Here is a 22,295-nt window from a genome sequence, read left to right on the forward strand (position 1 = left end):
CTCTCTGTGTTGTCAGCGGCAACAACTGGATAGAATGCATCTGGGACTCCCTGCTCTTCAGACACCAGCTGACAGCTGTCACACTGGCTCTGGTGTCTCTAAGAGTTTCCACCCTCTTGCCATTTAGGGTCACCCGCTGCCTGTATTTCTTAGTGTTATCCGGCAGCTGGTTCCTGGGGACCACTTCACAGTCTCCTAAAGAGACAAGGGACATCTCTGTGTGACTCCACCCACCTTGGGCACCCATCTCTTACCCCAGGGCTACACTAGCCAACTGCCGGGGTGGTGCACCAATGGGTGCTGTCTTCCCATACATGGTACATCTAGTGTCATAAGAACAGTGGCCTACCTGATCACACTTAAAACAGGTCTTGGGCCCCTTGTGCACAGGTTTATCTGACGGGGCCACTGCCTTCTTTTCAGGGGAGGCTGGGAACCTTTCCCTTGGTTCCCTTGGGGATTACTTTGGGGCCCTTTCTGGAACTCCCTCTGTTTACCCTTGTTCCCCCCACTCTTCTGCTGGGGACCCTGCCCACCTTTAGTGAAGTCTCCCGCATGACCCTTCTGGACCCGGGTGCTCACCCAGCAGTCCGCCTCCTCAGCAAGCTTCCTAGGGTTAGTCAGCTTGCTATCAATAAGATGCTGGCATAGCTCTGGAAAACAGTTATTAGACAAGTGCTCCTATGCTAACAAATCATAGAGCGCTTCAAACTAATCCACTTTGCTACCCTTCACCCAACCATCCAATGCTCTGCAAAAGAAAGACACATATTCCACCCAAGTGGTAGACTCCAGTTTCCTGCAATTTGTAAACCTTTGCTTGTATAACTCTGGGGTCAAACCAAATCTGGACATTAGGGCTCCCTTCATGTGGGTATAGGACATCTGCTCCTCTGTAGGAAAATCCAACAAAGTGTCCCTCCCATCACTAACAAAGCAGCCCCACAACCCTGCTCCCCAATCCTTCTCAGGGACCCGGTGGGCCAACATTTCAGCTTCATAAGCCCTAAACCATTGACCAATATGCTCATTCTTGTGGAAATCTTTCACTACATCTTTGGGGATGTAAGCTCTTGCCTCTACCTGCACTGGCAGTATGCTGCCACCAGAGGGAGGAACCTCTAAACTTTTGGCCTTGAGTTCCAATTCCCTCAATCCTCTCCCATGCTCAAAATGCATCCTCTTTTCCTCTAAGGCTAACTTCTTCATCTCTAATTCCATTCTAAGCTCTATTTTCTTGCTCTCTTTGTCTTTCTGCCCATTCATTTTGAGCCTAGCCAGCTCCAACATATGCATCCTCTCCTTTGCTCTGTAATCCAGCTCTCCTGGGGACAATCCTTTGGAAGAAACACTGCTGCCCGCCCCTGAAGTTGCTTTCCCTCCAGCTAGGCCCCCTGGCCTCTCAAGCTGCTCATTTAAATCCTCTGCCTCCACTGTTGGCACTTCAGGATGCTATGGGGAATTCCTAGATTCCACCCAGGCCCCTCAGTGCCTTTTGGAATTCCTCCTTCTTGGTGAGGCCCTTCACAGAGATTTTAAATTTCTTGCACAAAGCTTTGAGATTAGGCACAGTGTAAGTATCAATTCTCTCTTCTTCCAACACAATGTCTAGAGATACTATGGATGCTGATTTGCTCATGGTAGCAAAAAGACTGGCAGTTCTCAGGAATCAAAAATAGAAAAGAAGTTCCAATGAAAACTTCTCTCAAAGTATGTGGTTGTGTTATGGTCTGCACTCACTAGTAGTGTACACCAATCAATGTATATGAATCACAAATGCAAGTCCAAATCCTCACCACTGACCACCAATGTTAGATTTGGGGGTCTCTAGTTGGCATAGGTAGGTACCTGTGACAAATAGGGACCCCTGCGTCTAGTCAGGGTAAGGGGCTACACTCCTAAAATAACCCCTGCTCACCCCCTTGGTAGCTTGGCACGAGCAGGCAGGCTTATCTCAGAGGCAGTGTGTAAAGCATTTGTGAACACATACAGTAATACAGTGACAACACTACAAATGGACACCACACAAGTTCTATTATAAAAATAAATATTTTTATATAGACTTAACACAAGACCAGACGACAAAAGATCCACAATACTGTACTCAAAAATAGTCTCTTAAATGTTATACAGTAGCTCATTTCTCTCAAGTTGTAAATGCGACACTTTACTCTCAATGTACCTTAGATGCGTAGCGCAAAGAAAACAAAAGGATTGCAGAGAAGGTGATGCGTCGGTTCCTTACACGCAGGGGAGTGGATGCGACGGTTCCTTACTGCTGCACAGGAGAGTTGATGCTCGCTTCCTTACTGTGTGGGGAGTTGATGCGTCGGTTTCTTACTGCTCTCCGGTGCGATGCGACACGCTGGCACCTCAATGCAATACTCTTCTCCGGTGCGATGCGACAAAATGGCGTCTTGGTTGCGATGCAACAATGTTGGTGTGATGCGACACGCCTGCCGGCTGTGCGGCGGCTTGATGATCTTTGGAGCCGCAACAGGCCCTGCGAAGCGCTTCTCCGGTGATGCGACGATGACCTTTGTGGCAGCGTCCCGCTTCTCCGGCGATGCACCGAGCTTCGGCGATGCGATGATGACAGCGGCAGCTCGCTTCCTCGGCGATGCGATGATAGCGGCTGCGGCGGCGAGACGCTTCTCGTTGTTGCGTCGTGCTTCCAGCTACCAGCGACACGCAGTCTCTCAGAAGGCCCAGCACAACAGCAGGCACTTCAGTTCCCAGCAAGGGAATTCAGGGGTGATTGGTGAAGTCTTGTATCCCTGAGACTTCAGGCAGGAGGCAAGCTCTAGTTCAAGCCCTTGGAGATTCTTCTTCAAGTTGATAGAAAGCACACTCAGTCCTTTTCTCCTCTCTTTGGCAATGAAGCAACCACTGCAGGCCAACCCCCAAACACACAGCACAGGGGTAGTCTCCTCCTTCAGCTTTCTGGTTCTTCTCCTCAGCAAAGGTTCGTCTTGATTCCCAGAAGTGATCTAAAGTTCTTGGATCTGGGTCCCAATATTTATACTACTTCTCTCTTTGTTCTCTGAAGGCAGAGAGGCCTTTGCCTAGTCCAAACCAGTTCTGGTCAGTCCTGGAGCACTTTGTTGACATGTCTCCTACTTTCCTTTCACAGTGCAGGGCAGGGACATCAGACACACCACAGGAGGTGGAGCCAGCATTGTGGAGGGAAGGTCCAGCCCTATTCAGGTTCCAGGTGCAACCCCTCCCACCCATCTAGATGCAGATCTCTTTATTCAGCCTTGTGCTGACTCACCCTGTCTCCTGGAATCCCCCAGCCCCTGTCACTCAAACTCCAGACAAGGAATAAACAGCCTAGCAGAGGCAGGTTTGGATGGTTAGACAAGAAAATACCTACTTTCTAAAAGTGGTATTTTCAAACACAGAATGTTAAAACCAACTTCACTAAAAGATGTTTTTTATTATTCTGAATTCATGCATACTAAACTCGAATTTCTACCGTATTCCCTGAGTCAGTTAGGATTATAAAATGTAATAATCAAACTGCCCATTCTGGCCTATGGGGAATAGTAAGCCTTGCAATAGTGAAAAACGAAAATGGTGGTATTTCACTATCAGGACATGCTACACACATCAGGGCATGTCCTACCTCTTACCTACAATGCACCCTGCCCTTGGGCCTACGATAGGGGTGACTAATATGTACAAAAGGGAAGGTTTAGGGACAGGCAAGTGGGTGCACTTGCCCAGTCAGAATGGCAGTACCAGACTGCACACAGGCTCTGCAATGGCAGTCCTGAGACACACTTTACAAGCGGCTCCGGTGGGTGGCACAATCAGTGCTGCAAGCCCACCAGCAGCATTGGTTACAAGCCCTGGGCACACGCAGTGCACTGTACTAGGGTCTGACAAGTAAACCAATCAAGCCAATCATGGAGTCACTAATCCATATATCAATTTACCATAGGGAGCACTTGCACTGTTGCACTGAACAGCAGTGACACAGTGCCCAAAGCATCTATAACCAGCAAAAACACATGAGGCAACAGCAAAAAATGGAAGGGAGACCCACACCAATGGTGACAGGTCTAACAGAGAGCTACAGACACAAGATACAAATTCAAAACCAATTGATTCCGTAATACAAGCGGAGGAGGCCCAGCTGACTGACTGGTTCATATGTCTAACAATTCTCAGTGGGCACAACTCTATCTCTGACACACCGCAAGATTACCCATCAATAACATGACAACACAATTTGTCTGAAATGTCCCACCTTCCCTCAAAATTGGGAACTATTAAAGACGTCGGAAAAGGGCACTCGGTAAACCATGTCCAAGAATAGGGCATTCCACCTAGCATGTCACCTATAATGACCACTGAGACTCTAGACAAAAATTACTCTGTATTTACCGCCAAAGTCAATCCACAGCAGACTCCTCAAGATCTGATCATCAACCCCCTTCTAAACATGGGGACATGGGAACAACTGTTTAATACATTAGATTTCTCTGCTAAAGTACTGCAATACCAATCCAATAAGTTTGACATTCAAATATTGCTGCTTGAAACATTAGCCCAGTACATCACAACCATATACTCGCATTTAGAAAGGCTCAATTCAACCATAAGAAGCCTACTCCAAGAAGTCCAAGAAGCTCAAAAGCCACAAAGGTAGTCAGGCTTCCCTTCCATCTCTTCTAATGAAAATAACAAAGATTGTTATGTGTTCCATTCTTATGGCAAAACTGACCACACTACCCTCAATAGTAAGCAATATACTACAGGAAGTCAAAATGACCAGGAAAGTGCAAGCCCAGAATAAAAATTCCACCAATACAACACAACCTAGGGTCTTGCATACCACAGGCACTCAAACACAGTCAGTGTCAGGAAGATTTGATTAACCGAAAACCCACACCACTTGCAGTAATTTAACCTCCCGGAAGAATACCGTGGTAGTAAACGCAGAGATTCACCCGGCACCTGGCAACATGGAACCCACAAATTCTAACAGCAACTATCTCACTAGACAAGAAGAAAAGAACTCCTTGAACCTGAAAACAGTATTCAAATCCCCCGCTTTCCCGGACATCAACCACCCGCATCTACCACTTCAACGATCTAACCGAAACAAGAAGTGGCTTAAGAAACAGAACAAAAAACAAACTACATTACAGCAAGAAACAAGATAGGCAACGATATTAGATACTTCCTTTTGTATTAATCAACAGAAAACACTTACAAGGCAAAACTCAAATGAAAATTCACCCCTGGCGACCCCAGAGCTCAGTGCCACCACAGAGACTGGTAAAATCACCCGAGGAACAGATAACGTGATGTGGAGCGTAACAAATATATCACCTAATAAATCGGACCAGGAACGGTTGACAATCGTGAAAACAGAACAAGCAATATGGGTCAACCTGAGCACAGGCTTTGTGACGCTCAGAATAAAGAATGAGGATGGCTGCTCACAGCTGGCCCAGGCTGCCCCCCAGATTGCAGGTGGTGACGTAGCCGTGAAAGATTAAAAATTATCTGCACACAGGAAATAAAAAGTAACGAGAGAGAGCCCGGGTCACAATTTTTGAATTAGATCAAAAGGAGATCACTCCAAGTAGAACCAAACAACAACTAATAATGAAAAGATAACCCCTGGCACATCTCAACACATGTTTGAACAAGACACTCAGGCACAGAAAATAATATGGCACCCCGACTATGTTTCAGAAGGAAAGGGGGCGATACTTTGAATCAAAGCAACAACAAAACTATTGGCTGCACACTCAAAGCTCTGCCATCTGGTGTCTAAAGATATTGCATTAATTCACTTCATCCTATCGACATCTTAGTTAACAAAGAAGCAACGGCAGTAACATGGACCTCCCGTGTAGCAATTCATACCATCTGCGAAAACCAAAATATACTTGAAGAATGAGGAATTCTTATCCCGCGCCCCAAAAAAGTCCACTACCCAGCAGTCTTAGCAAACAAAGAATACAACGCAGAGTTTGGTATGACATTGATTAAACAAGAAAATATCCACCAAAGGCAAGATAAGGAAACTAACCAGAAACAGGCGTCATGGTTCTAAGAAATGCTACGGCTCACTGCGATCAATGTCACTAATTCATCAACATTCATTAACCATCTCCAAGAATACAACGCTGACAAGACAGTGCATTTTAGCTGCTCCACTGGCAGAAATACCACAGGAGAACTGGGACTGGCTTACACGTACACTGGTAAGCTCAAAAAATCTGTGACATTCAAGGTGCACCCGAAACAAAGTGAACATTGTAAATGAGACAAAGAACTCAACAATATCTGTAGTCTCCTGGAATGTTGAAGGCCTCGAAAACCTATTAACCTACCCAGAGACAATGACCTTTCTAATCTCGCATGACATTTTATGCATCTAGGAAATGTGGCTAGAGAAGGGGACAATAATAGAAAGATACTGCAAGTTCTATTCCCCAGCTACCAGAGTATATACAAAGGGCCACACAATGGGGGCCCTTTCAATTTTCCTCTCTGCCGATTGGGATTTTAAAGTCAGGGAGCACGTCACAGGCCGTAAATATCTACAATGTGTGGGAATCCAAAATTGGCAATACAACCATATAATTTCCAACTTATTTTTAATAAATGTCTACATACACCCATCAGCAGTAGAGAAACGACAGTGTGTGAAGAAAATAGAACAACTGGTTATGGACATTAAACACGAAAAACACACGAAGGCCCATTTCCTGCTAACCGGAGACTTTAATTTAAATAAGTTACAGAATTCAAAGAATGGCAGAAAGTATTGCAGACATCCAGTGGCGGATCCCCACACAAGTTTTACAACCGCAAGAATAGACTCTTTGGGGTGTACCCTACTTGCAGCCTTAGAGTCATTGTCAATGCGAGCACTGAACAGTTGCTTTATAGAAGACCAACCCACCCGCCCTGCACATCACTGCCCAAAGAGGTCAGCAGTGCTGGATTACACCTTTATCTCAGTTACCCTCTTCAACAGCATCCAAACGTATTCCCTCCAGATGTGCTGTGAAAGTGATCACATGCCACAGGTTTGGGGATTTTGTACCTCAATTAATAATAACTCATCATTAATAGTGATAGGGGCAAAACAATCAGAACATAACTGGAACTGGATTAAATGGAGCATGGAAGCTGCTATAAAGTATGATAATTAGAAAACACCATTAGATGACCAGGGGAGGCCGTTAATTAATGCCATCAGTTACCTGGAAAGGCTAGAACAAACATAACTCGCCTCTTTGACCAGCAACCAACAAGGCTCTGCTCCCTTACATTTTATGGACACTAAACCCTGGTACACAAAAAAGCTGAGGATGTTAAAATGAACACTGAATAAGAAGGGCAATTTTCTTAAAACACAAGCAAATCCCAACTTGCCGGCTGAGGTTGAATCCCTGTGCAACCAGTACAAAAACAAATCTGGCAAGCCAAACGAGACCATGAGAAACTGCTCCAAACCGAACTGTTTATGGCATGTAGGTACAAAAATGCAAGACATTTCTGGATTATTATATATAGGCTGAACAGTCAATCATCTTTCATTGAGACAAATGAGAACAACGTAACCGCAGAAAAATTGAAAAAGCATGTTAGCACGCCATACAAAGCAACATCTATAAGGCCCAATGAAGTGCCAGCCTTAAGCAAACTAAACCTTGCACAGCTCTAGTCAATACCAACTGTGGCCACAAATCATCATTATGCAGTAACCTTTGACACTAGCAGAATAACAACATTAATTCGAGAAAGTAGACAAGATAGTGCTCCAGGCTCCAACGACATCCCAGCATCAGTCTACAAACATGATATCGACTTTTGGTCATGCATACTTGAAAATGTATTCAAGAGATGCATAGTTAAGCATACAATGCCACCATCATGGCAAGGGTTGATTCTTCATCCTATTTACAAAAAAGGTCCCATCACGCTCCCGAGCCGCTACAGACATATCGCACTACAAGTCAAAATATTTTGCCACGCTATTACTTGAGGATCTACAAGATTGGGCAATGACAAACAACCTGTTTTCCCTCATCTAAACTGGGTTTAGAACACAGGCCGGCACCATGGACAACCTGGTGGTCATAAGGATGCTGGTAACTAATACAGAAGAAAGAAGAGCTGTATTGCTATTTTATAGACTACAGTATAGCCTTTGACCGAGTCAACCGTCACCTACTGTGGACCAAACTTACAGCCTGGAAAATCACAAAGCCATTATTAGAAGGCATCATATTGCTCTACTCCAACACATGGGCCAGAGTAAAATTAGGACGTCACACAGCGGTTTTGGAATATATCATCATGGAACAAGGGGTCAAACAGGGGTGCATATTAGCACCCATCCTTTTTAACCTATACAAGAGTGATTTGGTTCCTGCATTAAACCAAGTAAACAGTCATGCTCCTAAAGTAGCAAACCAACACATTTCTTTCCTGCTTTATGCAGATGACGTCATCCTGCTCAGCCAAACACCGGTAGGGCTTCAAAGACTGTTGGATGCCTTAGATATGCACTGCCTGGTAAATGAGATGAAAATTAGCTACGAAGAAAACAATATTTTTATCTTCGGCAGGAAAAAGAAAAAAAACAACATCATTGGCATCTTGGCAACCATCGCCTGACCATCACGAATAAATACAAATATTTGGGCTGCTGGTTAGACAACAAAGGAGGTCACTTACTGCATCTGAACTCACAGGATCAAAGAGAACCTCTCACATATCCCCAGACCTTAGAACCCTCAACTGGCTACCGTTTGAGGCTAGAATTCACCTAAAAATATCATGTATGATGCACAACGCCATACATCACAATTCCCTGAGCTATCTAGCTCAGAAACTGGTAGTCTCCGCTGGTAATAGAGCTTCCGGAAGCTCCAAGAATCTTTTACTGAAACCACAACGATTTGCCAAGAAAAAAACTTACAACCGGTCCTTCTCTGGAATGGCTCCCAGGAACTGGAATGCTTTGCCCTCAGAAACAAGAAAGCACCCATCCACTGCCGCCTTCAAAAAAGAAGTGAAAGTGATTTTCATGGCCAAATTTACGTGAACTACTTACTTTTTACTAGATGTTAATTACTAGGCTGTATTATTGAGCACCGTATTTTAATTGCTAATTTCGTACTATTGGGCACCTTATATCTGAATTACCTATAATTGTATTCTTCTATGCTTATTTTTTCTTTTTCCCATGTTTTACTCTTGCTTTCAATGTATGACATGTAAAGACTCTGATACCCGCATGGTCTTGTTCGCGCTATATAAAACCTTCAAAATAAATAAATAAGAGCACCAGGCTTTGCTGAAAATAGTCTCTGCCAAATTAGCGCCAACATTGTCATATGGGTCAGAGGCTTATCTGGGGAAACTGGGGGCTTTCATAAACAGGGCACAGAGAGCAGTGTTCAGGTCTCTATTTGAATTACCAGGTAATAGACTGTGTGTGCATTGTTTGATATGCATGTTTTGATGTGAAGAAAAGTAATTTTATATATATATATATATATATATATATATATATATATATATATATATATATATATATATATATATATATATATATATTACCTACTGGCGGTCGCCAGTAGGTAGTTATAGTTAGGACCACGTTTCCATAGGAAATCCGCAACATTCTATTTTGAATAACTTTTGCGCCGGTCGACGAATCCTCGCGAATTTGTCAAAATAGGTGGGGCGCTACGCTCCGCTCCTACCCTGAAAGTCTCGGGGGGATTCGTCAAGCGGGGGCTGAGATAAAAGGGGGGTCCCAAAACGCGTTTTTCCCATAGGACCTTTAGACACAGCTACAGCCCGAACGGCTGAACAGAATTACTTGAAATTTGGCAAAGAGGTAGTCCTCAGGTCAAGGAAGTGCCTTTAGTAGGTTTGGTGTAAATCTGTTCAGTAGATTCTGAGAAAATAGCCTTTAAATCAATATATATATCTGAGCCAGCTTACGGTGCGCTTACGGTGCGCTTACCGTACGCGTACGGTGACGTGCGCGAGCGCGATTCTGATTGGCTCTTAGATCTTAGTAAACATTCGAATTGGCCAAAACCAGGAAGCGGCGGCCGCCATTTTCTCTCTCGCACTCAGAGTGGGGCAGCATAAATGAAGCCCAAAAATGTGTAAAGGGGCAGTATATTGAGATAATAATCACCCAGCAGTGATATACGGGCCCCCAAACAACCCCCAAGGCCCCCCAAATTTATTTATTTTTTTTTCGAAAAATCGCCGATTACGCTTACCGTACGCGTACGGTAAAAATTTGTTTAAAAAAAAAAAATTATCCACACTCTCCCCACCCCATGTTCAAATGGTGCCCAAATGGCACCATTTGTGCATGGCTTAACAACTAAACGAAAATAATAAACAAAACATTTCACAACGATGCGCATAATATGTCGCGCATCGTGCGTACATGGCCCATCCCGCATAATGTGGGCACGCGGTGCGCTGCGCGCACCGCGTGACCACCATGCGTGCATGGCACTAACTGCGTAAAGCGCACCGTGCGCGCACGGAACGAACTGCGTTAACTGGGCGCGCACGCCACGAATGGCGTAAAGTAAGTTAGCATTTAAAAAACCGTACAAATTCACTGAAAAAACCATAGGTTTCACACACATTATAGTTAGGAATTAGCATTTAAAAAACCTTGCAAATTCACTGAAAAAACCATAGGTTTCACACATGTTATAGTTAGCTGGACATTTTACTGATAAAAAACCAATGAAATTCCCCCGTTATAGTTACTGTAGGCAACTATAACTCACGCGACCGTAATGCTCTGCTTTTGACATATGTGTCTTTATGAAAAAAAAATATTTGTAATATATGTATAGCTAAAATTTAATGGAAGAAGACATGGGCAAATAAGTGTCTAAATACAGTATTGGCATCAGCAGAGCATTACGGTCGCGTGAGTTATAGTTGCCTACAGTAACTATAACGGGGGAATTTCATTGGTTTTTTATCAGTAAAATGTCCAGCTAACTATAACATGTGTGAAACCTATGGTTTTTTCAGTGATATATATATATATATATATATATATATATATATATATATATATATATATATATATTTTTTTTTAAAAGAATCAAACCTGCTGGCTTTCTGTAACCTCATGGAGATAAAACGAAGAAGAACTAGTAGATAAGTCAAGAACTTACTGAAGAAAGTGAATGAACCCACCTCCGATTCTGTAGACTGAGACCCTAGAAACCTCCCTCACCTCTTTTGTAACTGTAAGAATGCCCAGAAAAAAAGTTAACCAGCATTTCTGAAAAGTTGGGACTTTAACAAGTTTCAAATTTCAGAGGACCGAGACAATGTGCCAAGTCTCCTCCAAGCAGAAGTGCCTTTCATGGCTACGATTTGCCATTTTGTCCCACCCGGTGTTTAGCCAAAATATCGAGTTTTAAATTTCGACCTACAATAATATCGTGTTTTTAATAACGTAGGTACAGAATATCGAAGTCAAGAATATCGATGGACAGAATATCGATCCCAAGGTAAGTAATATCGAAGTTAATAATATCGAAGTAATTAATATCGATGTAAGTAATATCGTAAGTAAAAATTTCGATGTCAATAATATTGATATTTATTTAGTGTAATGTCATTTAATATGTATTTTATTTGTATGTTAAAGATTATTGTAATGTATTTTAATACATTTAAAAATAAATGTTTAGAGATTTATAATTATTTTACATTTAATTTAGCGTTTTAGTATCAGAGCGGGTTGTGGGTTTATAGGGGAATAGGGTGGGAAGTAATTTAATTATAATTAATGAATTAATATGTATTGTTTAATTGGTATTTATGATTAATTAATTGGTAATTAACTAATAATTGGTAATTAATTGATTAATTAATTGTTACTTAATTATTAATTGTACAATTATTTTATTAATTGGTTAATTATATACATTATAATTAGTTTATTATTAATATGTATTTATTGTTATTGTTAATTAATTAATTGTTAATTAGTAATTAATTGGTGGTTTAATTTTATTAAGTGATTAATTGATAATTAAATTAATTATGTGAATTTTTATGTGTAGTGGGTTGTGGGTTTATAGGGGAATAGGGTGGGAAGTAATGTAATTATAATTAATGAATTAATATGTATTGTTTCATTGGTATTTATGATTAATTAATTGGTAATCAAATAATAATTGGTAATTAATTTGATTAATAGATTAATTAATTTTTAATTAATTATTAATTGTAAAATTAATTTATTATTTGGTTAATTATATAAATTATAATTAGTTTATTAATAATATTTCTTTATTGTTATAGTTAATTAATTAATTGTTAATTAGTAATTAATTGGTGATTTAATTTTATTAAGTGATTAATTCATAATTAAATTAATTATGTGAATTTTTATGTGTAGTGGGTTGTGGGTTTATAGGGGAATAGGGTTGGATGTAATTAAAATAAAATAAATAATGATATATTTTATTTATTTGTAATTATTATTAATTAATTGTTATTAGTTAGTTAAATATAGTAAATATAAATAATTGATTATTGTATTTTATTTGTTGTTATTGCTAATTAATGTATTGTTAATTAATAATTAATAGGTGAATATTTGTAATTTCGTAGTTAATATGTATTAATTAGTGAATTAATAACTATATTAATTATAAAGAATGTATTATTAATTGTAAATAAGAGATACATTGATATTTAAATCTATTGTGTATTTTGTATGTGTAGTGTGTTGTGTGTTAAAGGGGGAATAGTGTGGGATGTAATTTAAATTTATTTATTTAAATATTTATTTTACATAATTGGTATTTAATAATATATATATTTTTTTAAAACATTGTTAACATGCAATTTTTTTATAAGAAATTATTGAATTGGTTATAATGTTAATAGAATCACTATGCTATCTAGTGCTTTCCCAACTGTTTTACTATCTGGAGTGGGAATAGTAATTTTTACCCCTACGCTATCCAGCGCTTTCCCTACTGTTGCACTCTCTGGAGTTGGAATAGTAATTTTTACCCCTACGCTATCCAGCGCTTTCCCTACTGTTGCACTCTTTGGAGTTGGAATAGTAATTTTTACCCCTACGCTATCCAACCTTTTCTCTACTGTTGCACTGTCTGGAGTGGGAATAGTGAATTTTACCCTTACGCTATCCAACACTTTCCCTACTATTGCACTCTCTGGAGTTGGAATAGTAATTTTTACCCTTACGCTATCCAACACTTTCCCTACTATTGCATTCTCTGGAGTGGGAATAGTAAATTTTACCCTTACGCTATCCAACACTTTCCCTACTATTGCACTCTCTGGAGTTGGAATAGTAATTTTTACCCCTACGCTATCCAATGTTTTCCCTACTGTTGCACTCTTTGGAGTTGGAATAGTTATTTTTACCCCTACGCTATCCAACGTTTTCTATACTGTTGCACTCTCTGGAGTGGGAATAGTAAATTTTACCCTTACGCTATCCAACACTTTCCCTACTATTGCACTCTCTGGAGTGGGAATAGTAAATTTTACCCTTACGCTATCCAACACTTTCCCTACTATTGCACTCTCTGGAGTTGGAATAGTAATTTTTACCCCTACGCTATCCAACGTTTTCCCTACTGTTGCACTCTTTGGAGTTGGAATAGTTATTTGTACCCCTACGCTATCCAACGTTTTCCCTACTGTTGCACTGTCTGGAGTGGGAATAGTAATTTTTACCCTTACGCTATCCAACACTTTCCCTACTATTGCACTCTCTGGAGTGGGAATAGTAATTTTTACCATTACGCTATCCAACACTTTCCCTACTATTGCACTCTCTGGAGTTGGAATAGTAATTTTTACCCCTACGCTATCCAACGCTTTCCCTACTGTTGCACTCTTTGGAGTTGGAATAGTAATTTTTACCCCTACGCTATCCAATGTTTTTCCTACTGTTGCACTCTCGGGAGTTGGAATAGATATTTTTACCCCTACGCTATCCAACATTTTCCTTACTGTTGTTTTTGTTGAAGTTGGACTAGTAGTTTTATTGTGTCTGATATTAAATATGTTTTGTAATATTTTAGCTATTGTAATATATAATTAATAATAAAAATTATTCAAATTAAAATTATTGATTATTATTTGCTATATGTAAATATGTAATATTTATTAATGTTATTGTTTTATGTGTATAGATGTATTGGTAATTTAAATAAATATTTAATAATTTATATGTTACAGAAATTATTATTAAAAGTAATTATTAAGTAAGTGTATATATTATATATTATATATTTAATTAAAGTTTCATTTAATTATATATATTTATTATAAATTTTACATATTATACAATATATTTAATTATGTTTCTTTGATTTATAAGTATTATTTGGTTTATTTTACATATATTTTTAAACTAAAAAAAAAACGATATTTTTGAATTACGATATTTTTGACATCGATATTAAATTATCGATATTTTTGTACTTACCATGTTGTAGATAGGATGTCGATATTCTTGACCACGATATTTTTGTTGCGATATTTTTGTAGGTCGAATTTTTGTCTTTCGAAATTATGTCATACAATCGTCCCACCCTAAGTTCAGGGCTATTGCAGCCTTTGTCATTTACAGCAATCTGCCTTTGCCAGCTGGAGAATTTTGAGCTCCATGGGACGCATTCACAAATGTATTGCAGTGAGTGTATGTGTACACCCTTAAACATCTTCATTTATACCTGCCTAGAATTCATAAAGGGATTCCAAATGCGTAAATACATTTACCACCACAAATGTCTCCACCATGAGTGCGGAGAAATTTGAAGTCGTAAATTCCATTCACAGGGTGGGAAGACCGTTCTAAGGTGTGGTTTTACTCGGAAGTTTGGAAACAAACGTGTATGTTTGTAGACATTCTCAAACTCTGATCCAACTCTTTTTCACCATGGAAATTATGAGGTTTACAACAGTCAATGGCTGAAGTTACCCCCATTTCAGAATGAGGGCTGGGATGGATTACACCCCGGATTTGTTTGGGGGTGGGAAAAGAGCTTTCTCCAAGTGCAAAAATATTTTCCCTGCGGACAAAAGTGTCCCTGGTACAATGGAGCTAATTGTTGACATATGGTTGCATCCTAAACACAGTTTGAAAAAATGGGATCTACTACTAGGGAGCATAAGGTTCCATTAGCTTGGCACACCATAAAAGGATTTGAAAATGTAGTGAGTGCCATTTCAGAGCCAATTTAATTTTAGCAAACTTACTTGAAAACATGTGCTTTGCTTTAAAATGCATTATATGACCACATTCTTTTCATCATTTTCTTGGGCGAGGAGGAAACTTGTTAGTAGAATGTTATTTCCTGTTAATGTTAATACAATGCTATTCTACCACAAGTGGAATGTTGAGGTGATGATGCTGTCAGAATGTTGGGGATCTGGCAGAGAAGACACAGTTGGAGATGGGCTGAGCGCCTGGCTGGCTGCTCCTGGTGGGGCTTATTTACATCTAACCTACATCTTGTAACCAACCTCAATAAATCTACTTGAAACCCCCTCTTGGATCATGGCTTGATTACTACAATGTTATTGGCGACGAGTTGAACTAAAAAGAACCTGTGTCTGCTACCTCTGAAACCTTCATCTTCAAGTCTGGAGTACCTACTCTCAAGAGAAAGCATCTTCTAAAACTATAGCTGCATCTATTCATTGTCTGGCACACATTTGCCCCACCAGTGACCCCTACAACGGTCGCCCTCTACGCTTTGGTGCCAGTTCCTGTCTCAACTGCAGCTCAAGTCTCTGTTTCCTGTCAAGTGCTGTGCCCTCTGCTGTGCCCTCAAGAGAGGGTAAGCTCAACTCCTTTGTCAAGTGATGTGCCCTCTTCTGTGTCCTCAAGAGAGGCACCAGTTCTTGCTGTTCTCAGAGCATCACAAGTATCGTTTCCAGTCTCAAAAGCTCTGTTCAACCTCAGTTCAAGCTGTGTCTACTCTAACTGTATTTCAAAGGCTGCTCTAAGAATTACTTGTTGTTCCAACAGCATCACAAGTGTTGTTTCCAGTTTAAAAGCTCTGTTTAAACTACCAAGGTAATCGGACTGTTTTGATGTTTCCTGTCTTCAGTGTTACACCACGGGACAATTTTCAATCTCCTCAGAGCTTCTACCTGCTACCTGCTCGAGAAACCCCTATCCTAGAAGGGTTGGATCTAGTGTTGTATTTCAAGTGTTGAGCGTTCCTGTGTTATTGCCTGACATGCAATGGTGCTACCTTCAAGCGCTACGGAGGAGTGTTATTACTACGTTTTCCCCGTCTTTTTACCCAGCGCTATCTATGGTGGAAATGCTTTATTTCTGGGAGGTGAGCCATGTTTTTTTTGTATCGATTGGTCTCTGGTAAGCTTTTGCTTTCTGGCAGTTTAACATTATTTTATTTTAAATAAAGAGCGCGCGTTCGTTCAGATGCACGCCTGAACGTAATCTTGTCGTAATGCTTGTCGACAATGCTAATCTTGTCGTAATGCTTGTCGTAATCGTCGGAACTCTTCCTATGTCATCACTGACAGCTGATGAGAGACGCTCTGCAGTAAGGACGTGCAGTGAGCCTCCCGGCACGACGTGATCAACGCGCCGCCATTTTATTTAGACTGGCGATTTTTCAATGCAATTGCTAATGCCAACCAGTTGTGATGTTTTGAATAAAGTTAAGTGAAGTTTTAACCTGTCAGGAACGCCGTCGTGGGATTGAGCTCGCTTTTACTTTGGATTTACAGGTATTTTTCTTTTCCGTTGTCACATTATAGACGCTCTGCAGCATTTCAAATCTCGCTCGTATTTACAATTACTCGTTTGGATGAGATAATTTTTTTTAAGGTTACTCATGTGCATAAAATATAGGCAATGACTCGTTTTTTTTGAGGTGGCATTCTTTACTCGAGTGCAGCGTTGTATTGTTAAACATTGTGAAATCTTGTATTCATATATTTGTTTTTCACTGTGCTGTGTTACGCTGCCATCTGGTGGGGAAATCTGTTTCGAGACTTTTCATTTCATCTTTACAACGTCGCTGACTGAGCATCGGATCTGTTTCCTTATTGTGTTTTGAGAGACTGCATTTTGTTTAAATTTGTTTTGACCACGTTTGTCTGGGGAAAGGCAATTTATTTAACAATTATATGGGTCTGCAAGATCTTTTATTTGTGTTAGGTTTGCAAGTTACCTTTGGTTTTCTTTACAGGTGCTTAGTTTCCTGTTCTGTGCACAATGTTCCTACCTCCACACGGGGTGTGTTCTGTGGGCGTCGTCCCTTTTGTACAGTGCACAATAGTTTTAAGCTTGTATAGTGCACAATCTATTTTACCTTCTTTAGTGCACAATTTTTAAATTACTCCACTGTGTACAATCTCTGTGCCTTATTATTAGGTGTCTATGCGAAGGTTACAGTCCTTTCGCATTAGTCTAGTTGCGGGTTCCTACCCGCAAGTTTTCAAGTGTACCTGTCTTCAGGGTCACCCATGCAAAGGTTACAGTCCTATTTCATTAGTGCGGGTTCTTACCCAAACTGTTTGTGTTGTTACTATATGGGTTCCTACCCATGTATTCGGGTTCCTACCCGAAAAGGTAACGTTTATTTTGTCTTAGTGCACTTTGTGGAAGTTCCACATTAGTTGTCCTTACATGGGCACCTCTCGTTTTAGTTTTTTACCCTACACAGAGTGTATTTTTTTTTTGTGCACATCTCGATTCTCCCTCCTGGGAGCCATGCAAGGGTGTAGCCCCTTTGCATTAAGTACATGGGTTCTCACCCATACACTGTCTTTTCTCATGCAAAGGTTACAGTCCTTTTGCATCAGTGCGGGTTCTTACCCAAACAGTTTCTGTTCTTACTATATGGGTTCCTACCCATATCTGTTTTTTTTGACATCTCTCAATCTTGCGTAGTTTTCTAGATGTCAACTTTACAAGGACTATGTTCCTATGGGTCTTAACCCCATTTATTTCAGTTTTTTTTGCCTTATATTTCTAGGGCGTGTTTTCGGGTTATAGTCCTCCCGAACCTCACATATAGTTTACAATTTTATTATGCACTGTTGTCTTTACATTGTATTTTAAATTTGTATTGATGATGGTGTTTCTTGTAGGTGAGGATTACCCGTATATTTTTCCTCATCTTTCTTGTTTACTTTATTCTCTGTTTCGTTTTGATGTCCTCCTCTGATGTCTCTTGTGGATTCTGGACTTTCCTTTGCTTTTCTGTCGTGTTTCTTTCCTCTGCGTTCGTCACTGTCTGTAGCCCTCTGTTCTGTTAGTTTTCCATTTTCAGCCTCCATTTCATTCCTGTTCTGGCCAGTGGGTGTGTTTTGGGGCAGTCTTTAGTGCTTTCTTTTATTCTTTTCTCTTACGTTGTTGTTTTTTTTTCTTCTTCGCTGTTGTGTAAGAAGGGAGGATGGTTTCTATGTTTGATTTCCCTTCTTCTCTGTTCCTTGATTTCCCTTTTTGTTGCTCTGCTTTCTATTGTTGTTCTCATAATGCTCTTCTTTTGTTGGATGTTCTCTCTTTGTTGTTCTTTTTGCTTTTGCATAATCCTTTTGCTTTCTATTTCGCTGTTTCTCCTTTTCAGTTTCTAGTTTTTTGTTTTCCCGTATGAGAAAGGGGGATATGTTATATCCTGTTAATGTTAATACAATGCTATTCTACCACAAGTGGAATGTTGAGGTGATGATGCTGTCAGAATGTTGGGGATCTGGCAGAGAAGACACAGTTGGAGATGGGCTGAGCGCCTGTCTGTCTGCTACTGGTGGGGCTTATTTACATCTAACCTACATCTTGTAACCAACCTCAATAAATCTACTTGAAACCACCTCTTGGATCATGGCTTGATTACTACATAGAAGCCTGGTTCTTTGGCTTCACTTGCTCACTACAATACAGGGTGATATTAATTTCCCGGAAATTTCAAAGATCAGATCAGCATAGGTGGCAGCTAGCATCAATGTGTGTGATGTTATTATGATTAAGCTCATATGACATGAGTTCTTTGTGAAAAAAACAGGATCAAGGGTCATGCGAAATCACTTCCTGTGATGTCATTAAGGTCGAAGGCCGTGTGATGTCACTTCCACTACCCCTGTCATTTTGATGAATTGACACCCATGCTCCACGGGTTATACAATTGCCTCACCATTGTCTTCAGCCTGAGATTTCCTCAAGACTCCGGCCAACCTCAGCACTAGACACTGCAGTTTCGTGCTGCTTTTACACTTAAGTCATATCTGCAGTTCCTCTGCTTCCACTTTGACCCTTAAGCATCAATTTTCCTGTACATATTAAAGGGACTCTTCATATAGATTATCCACTGTATCCTATTAATACAAAAGATATGCGCAAAGATTCTTCTCACAATTTTGTGATGCGAAATGGACATTTGTGAAATCTGGTTAACTCAATTAATTTCGTTGTACCTGAGCAAATGCAGGGTGTTGCAATTGTTTGTTTATTACCTAAAATGGCAGTTTACCTGGAATATATATTCTTTCTTACCCATAACATATAAGATCGCGTATATTCGTCATGTTGAGTTATAGTGTTTTGTGTGTAAGATAAACAATTTGTTTCTTTCCTTTTTAGGTTTGCAGTTACCTGCATATCCTGGGAAGTGGTAGAAGCAACATGTGCGTGTTTGCTGGCACAGGGAGAGGAAGCAGAAAAAGAGAATTATCCTGTTCCTTTAGCTGAACAAATGATCCTGGAAGAATTTGGAAGATGCTTATCACAGATATTGCATTCTGAGTTTAAGTCCAAGGGCTTGCAAATAGATCAACATCTCCTAAATTGAAATGCTGCTTTTAGATTTATGTCATCATTAATATTTTGGCTAGTGGGAAGCCAAATTGCACAAGGGATAGAGGCCCTTCCCCAATCTGCCCCATAACAACCCACTTAACATATTTTCAGTTACCACCACTTATTAGGGAAATGTTTGATGAAAGTGTTTCAGATGGAGCAGTTTCGGCACAAATATGAGGCTGGGGGGGTCAACACCTCATGGTGTCCCGTGCATCATTTTTATTTGTTTTGCAGATACAAACTCCTAAAGCATGGTTTTCTTTCCACAGAAAAAACTGAAAGTTCGCTAATGTGCTGGGAGTATTCTACCAGTGCAATGGGGATATTTCTGTTCTTTTCCTTGTTTGCAAATGCCAAAGATGTAACATTGTAGTTACCAACGTGAAAAATCTGTGTTTAAGGTGCAGTCCAAAAAAGCCAGTCCATCTGATGTATTGTTGCCAACTGCTCTTTGTCAGATGGGTCACCGGACAAAGGCTTCCGACAGCAGAGCCATCTACAGCTAAGCCGTTGGAACCCCAGCAGTTACTCCACCTCTGACTGAAGTTGGTGGACTGCAAAAAAAAACAACAAAAAAAAAAGTTTGACAATTTCTGACGTATGCCTCATTCAGTTAAACTTTAATGACTCCCTTATTTAAACATAAATATATCGGGGTAATTGATCCCAGTGGCGGTCGCCACAGAACTCCAGTGGGGAGGCGGGCGGGTAAGGGAGATATCATTCAAAAAACTTACCTGTCCTGCTGCCGACATGTCAGTGCTCCTCTTCACTCCTGATGGTGTCCAAGAAGTCCTTGGGACACCAGCACAGGCTACCCACCCAATCCAGATGCTGCTCTTGTAGCTTGAGAGCAGCGCCCGGATTGGTCTGAGTAGCCGCTCAGACAGTGCCTCAGTGTCTGTGGCATTTCTCCAACCCAGCTCTGCAACACAGCCGGGTTGGAGAAACTTAAGTGCGCATGTCTGTTTGGCCAGCCTACGACAGCCATCCAAACCAGTGCAGTGCACACTACCCCCTCCTACCTGCCATGCTCAGCCCCGCCCTGCCTAAGACTCCCTGGCTTAGCGAGTCAGCAGATTAAAAAATGATTATATTGCTATATTATGATTTTATTTTCCGCCGACTAAGTAGGGTGACGCTCCTCCACCATTACGGAGCGGCCGCCCCTGATTAATCTTTCAAATAAATACAATTGTTATGGCAGGCTGTGATATTAAACTCTGTTATGCTGCCATTTATAACAAAAGGTCAAACTGCACCAAAAAGATCACAGTTGATACATAAATAGATATATTACTGAAGAAATACATAAATAAGTAAACACAATTTTGAGTACAACTTGATCTCACTTTAAATTTACATCTCAGCTTCAACCAAGGCACATATAGTTATTAGTGTTCTCCAATTTTATTGTAAATCTGAGCACATGACTAGGGAGCTTCTGTGTGCCCAAATACAATGGCAGCAATTTTGTTGATAGTATCTGAACTCTTTGAGTGAACTGGGGTTCATAAACAATCATTGAAAGACCTGCACCCTCAAGGCTTCATGATAATTGTCCAACTGAATTTCAATGCATGACGTTTGCACCAAGCAGATTTCAAAACAAGGTAGCAGTGAAATGAATACATTAATTTTAGTAAAATATCTTGATTAAGAGCTACTAGTAAAGCGTGAACTGTCATGTACTCTCTTCCTATGATAAAACCTTAACATTAATATTTTTTATCATTCCTCTCACGGTTTTAAACTGCCTAGCCTTACACAGCCTTCCTTCTCCTCTTGGGTTCCTGAACAATGTACATCTTCTTGTGTATTTACATAGCTTCAGAATCTACCTCATATTATACCAAGGAGAAATAGTGTATTAAAATGTTTTACTTTTGAAACTAATAATAGTTTAACAACACTGTTTGTTTTCTCCCTTTACTACCAAGGTCCCAAATGACACTTTTGAATTATTTGATTTCATTGGTGTTATTCCCCGTTCTCATAAGAGTCTCTGCTCTGAAACATATACATTTATACACAGATTTTCAATATGGCCTTAAAGCCCGCTGTAGTGTCCTATACCAGCAATTAAAGGCCCACTCCAGCATTATAAACCCCAGCCAAAGACAGCTTATAACAAAGAAGAGGGCATTTAATGGTCAGTGTGGGCACTACAGTGGGCTATAAGGCTATGAAAACATTTCACAGAATGTCTTAAGTGAAAAAACAGGCTCCTGCGGGTACAGGGAGTTTACAACCCCTTGTGACCTCAAAGCTTCAGTTTCTTTTAGAGCTGTTTTTCTTCATTGGGCAAAGCAGGGGGAGAAAGTTGCTGAGGAGGAATTTCCCTTCCTTCTCCAAGGCTCCAGGACACTGAGAGCAATGGGAAGAAAGAAGGCTCTCTGTGTGCCTTTTGACTACCTTTGAC

At 40.3% G+C, this 22,295-nt stretch overlaps 1 protein-coding gene across 1 annotated transcript in view; it reads left to right on the forward strand.

Moving 5' to 3' along the window:
• TESMIN (testis expressed metallothionein like protein) overlaps positions 1 to 19,862 on the forward strand; it is a 1,510,092-nt gene extending 1,490,230 nt beyond the window's left edge. Inside the window, exon 16 of the mRNA XM_085644767.1 lies at positions 19,655 to 19,862. Within this exon, the coding sequence (XP_085500893.1) occupies positions 19,655 to 19,862 (208 nt within the window). The remainder of the gene's footprint in view (positions 1 to 19,654) is intronic.
• The last annotated feature ends 2,433 nt before the right edge of the window (positions 19,863 to 22,295 follow it).

The sequence above is a fragment of the Triturus cristatus genome, chromosome 3_1, assembly GCF_964204655.1.
Source record: "Triturus cristatus chromosome 3_1, aTriCri1.1, whole genome shotgun sequence".
Taxonomy (NCBI): domain Eukaryota; kingdom Metazoa; phylum Chordata; class Amphibia; order Caudata; family Salamandridae; genus Triturus; species Triturus cristatus.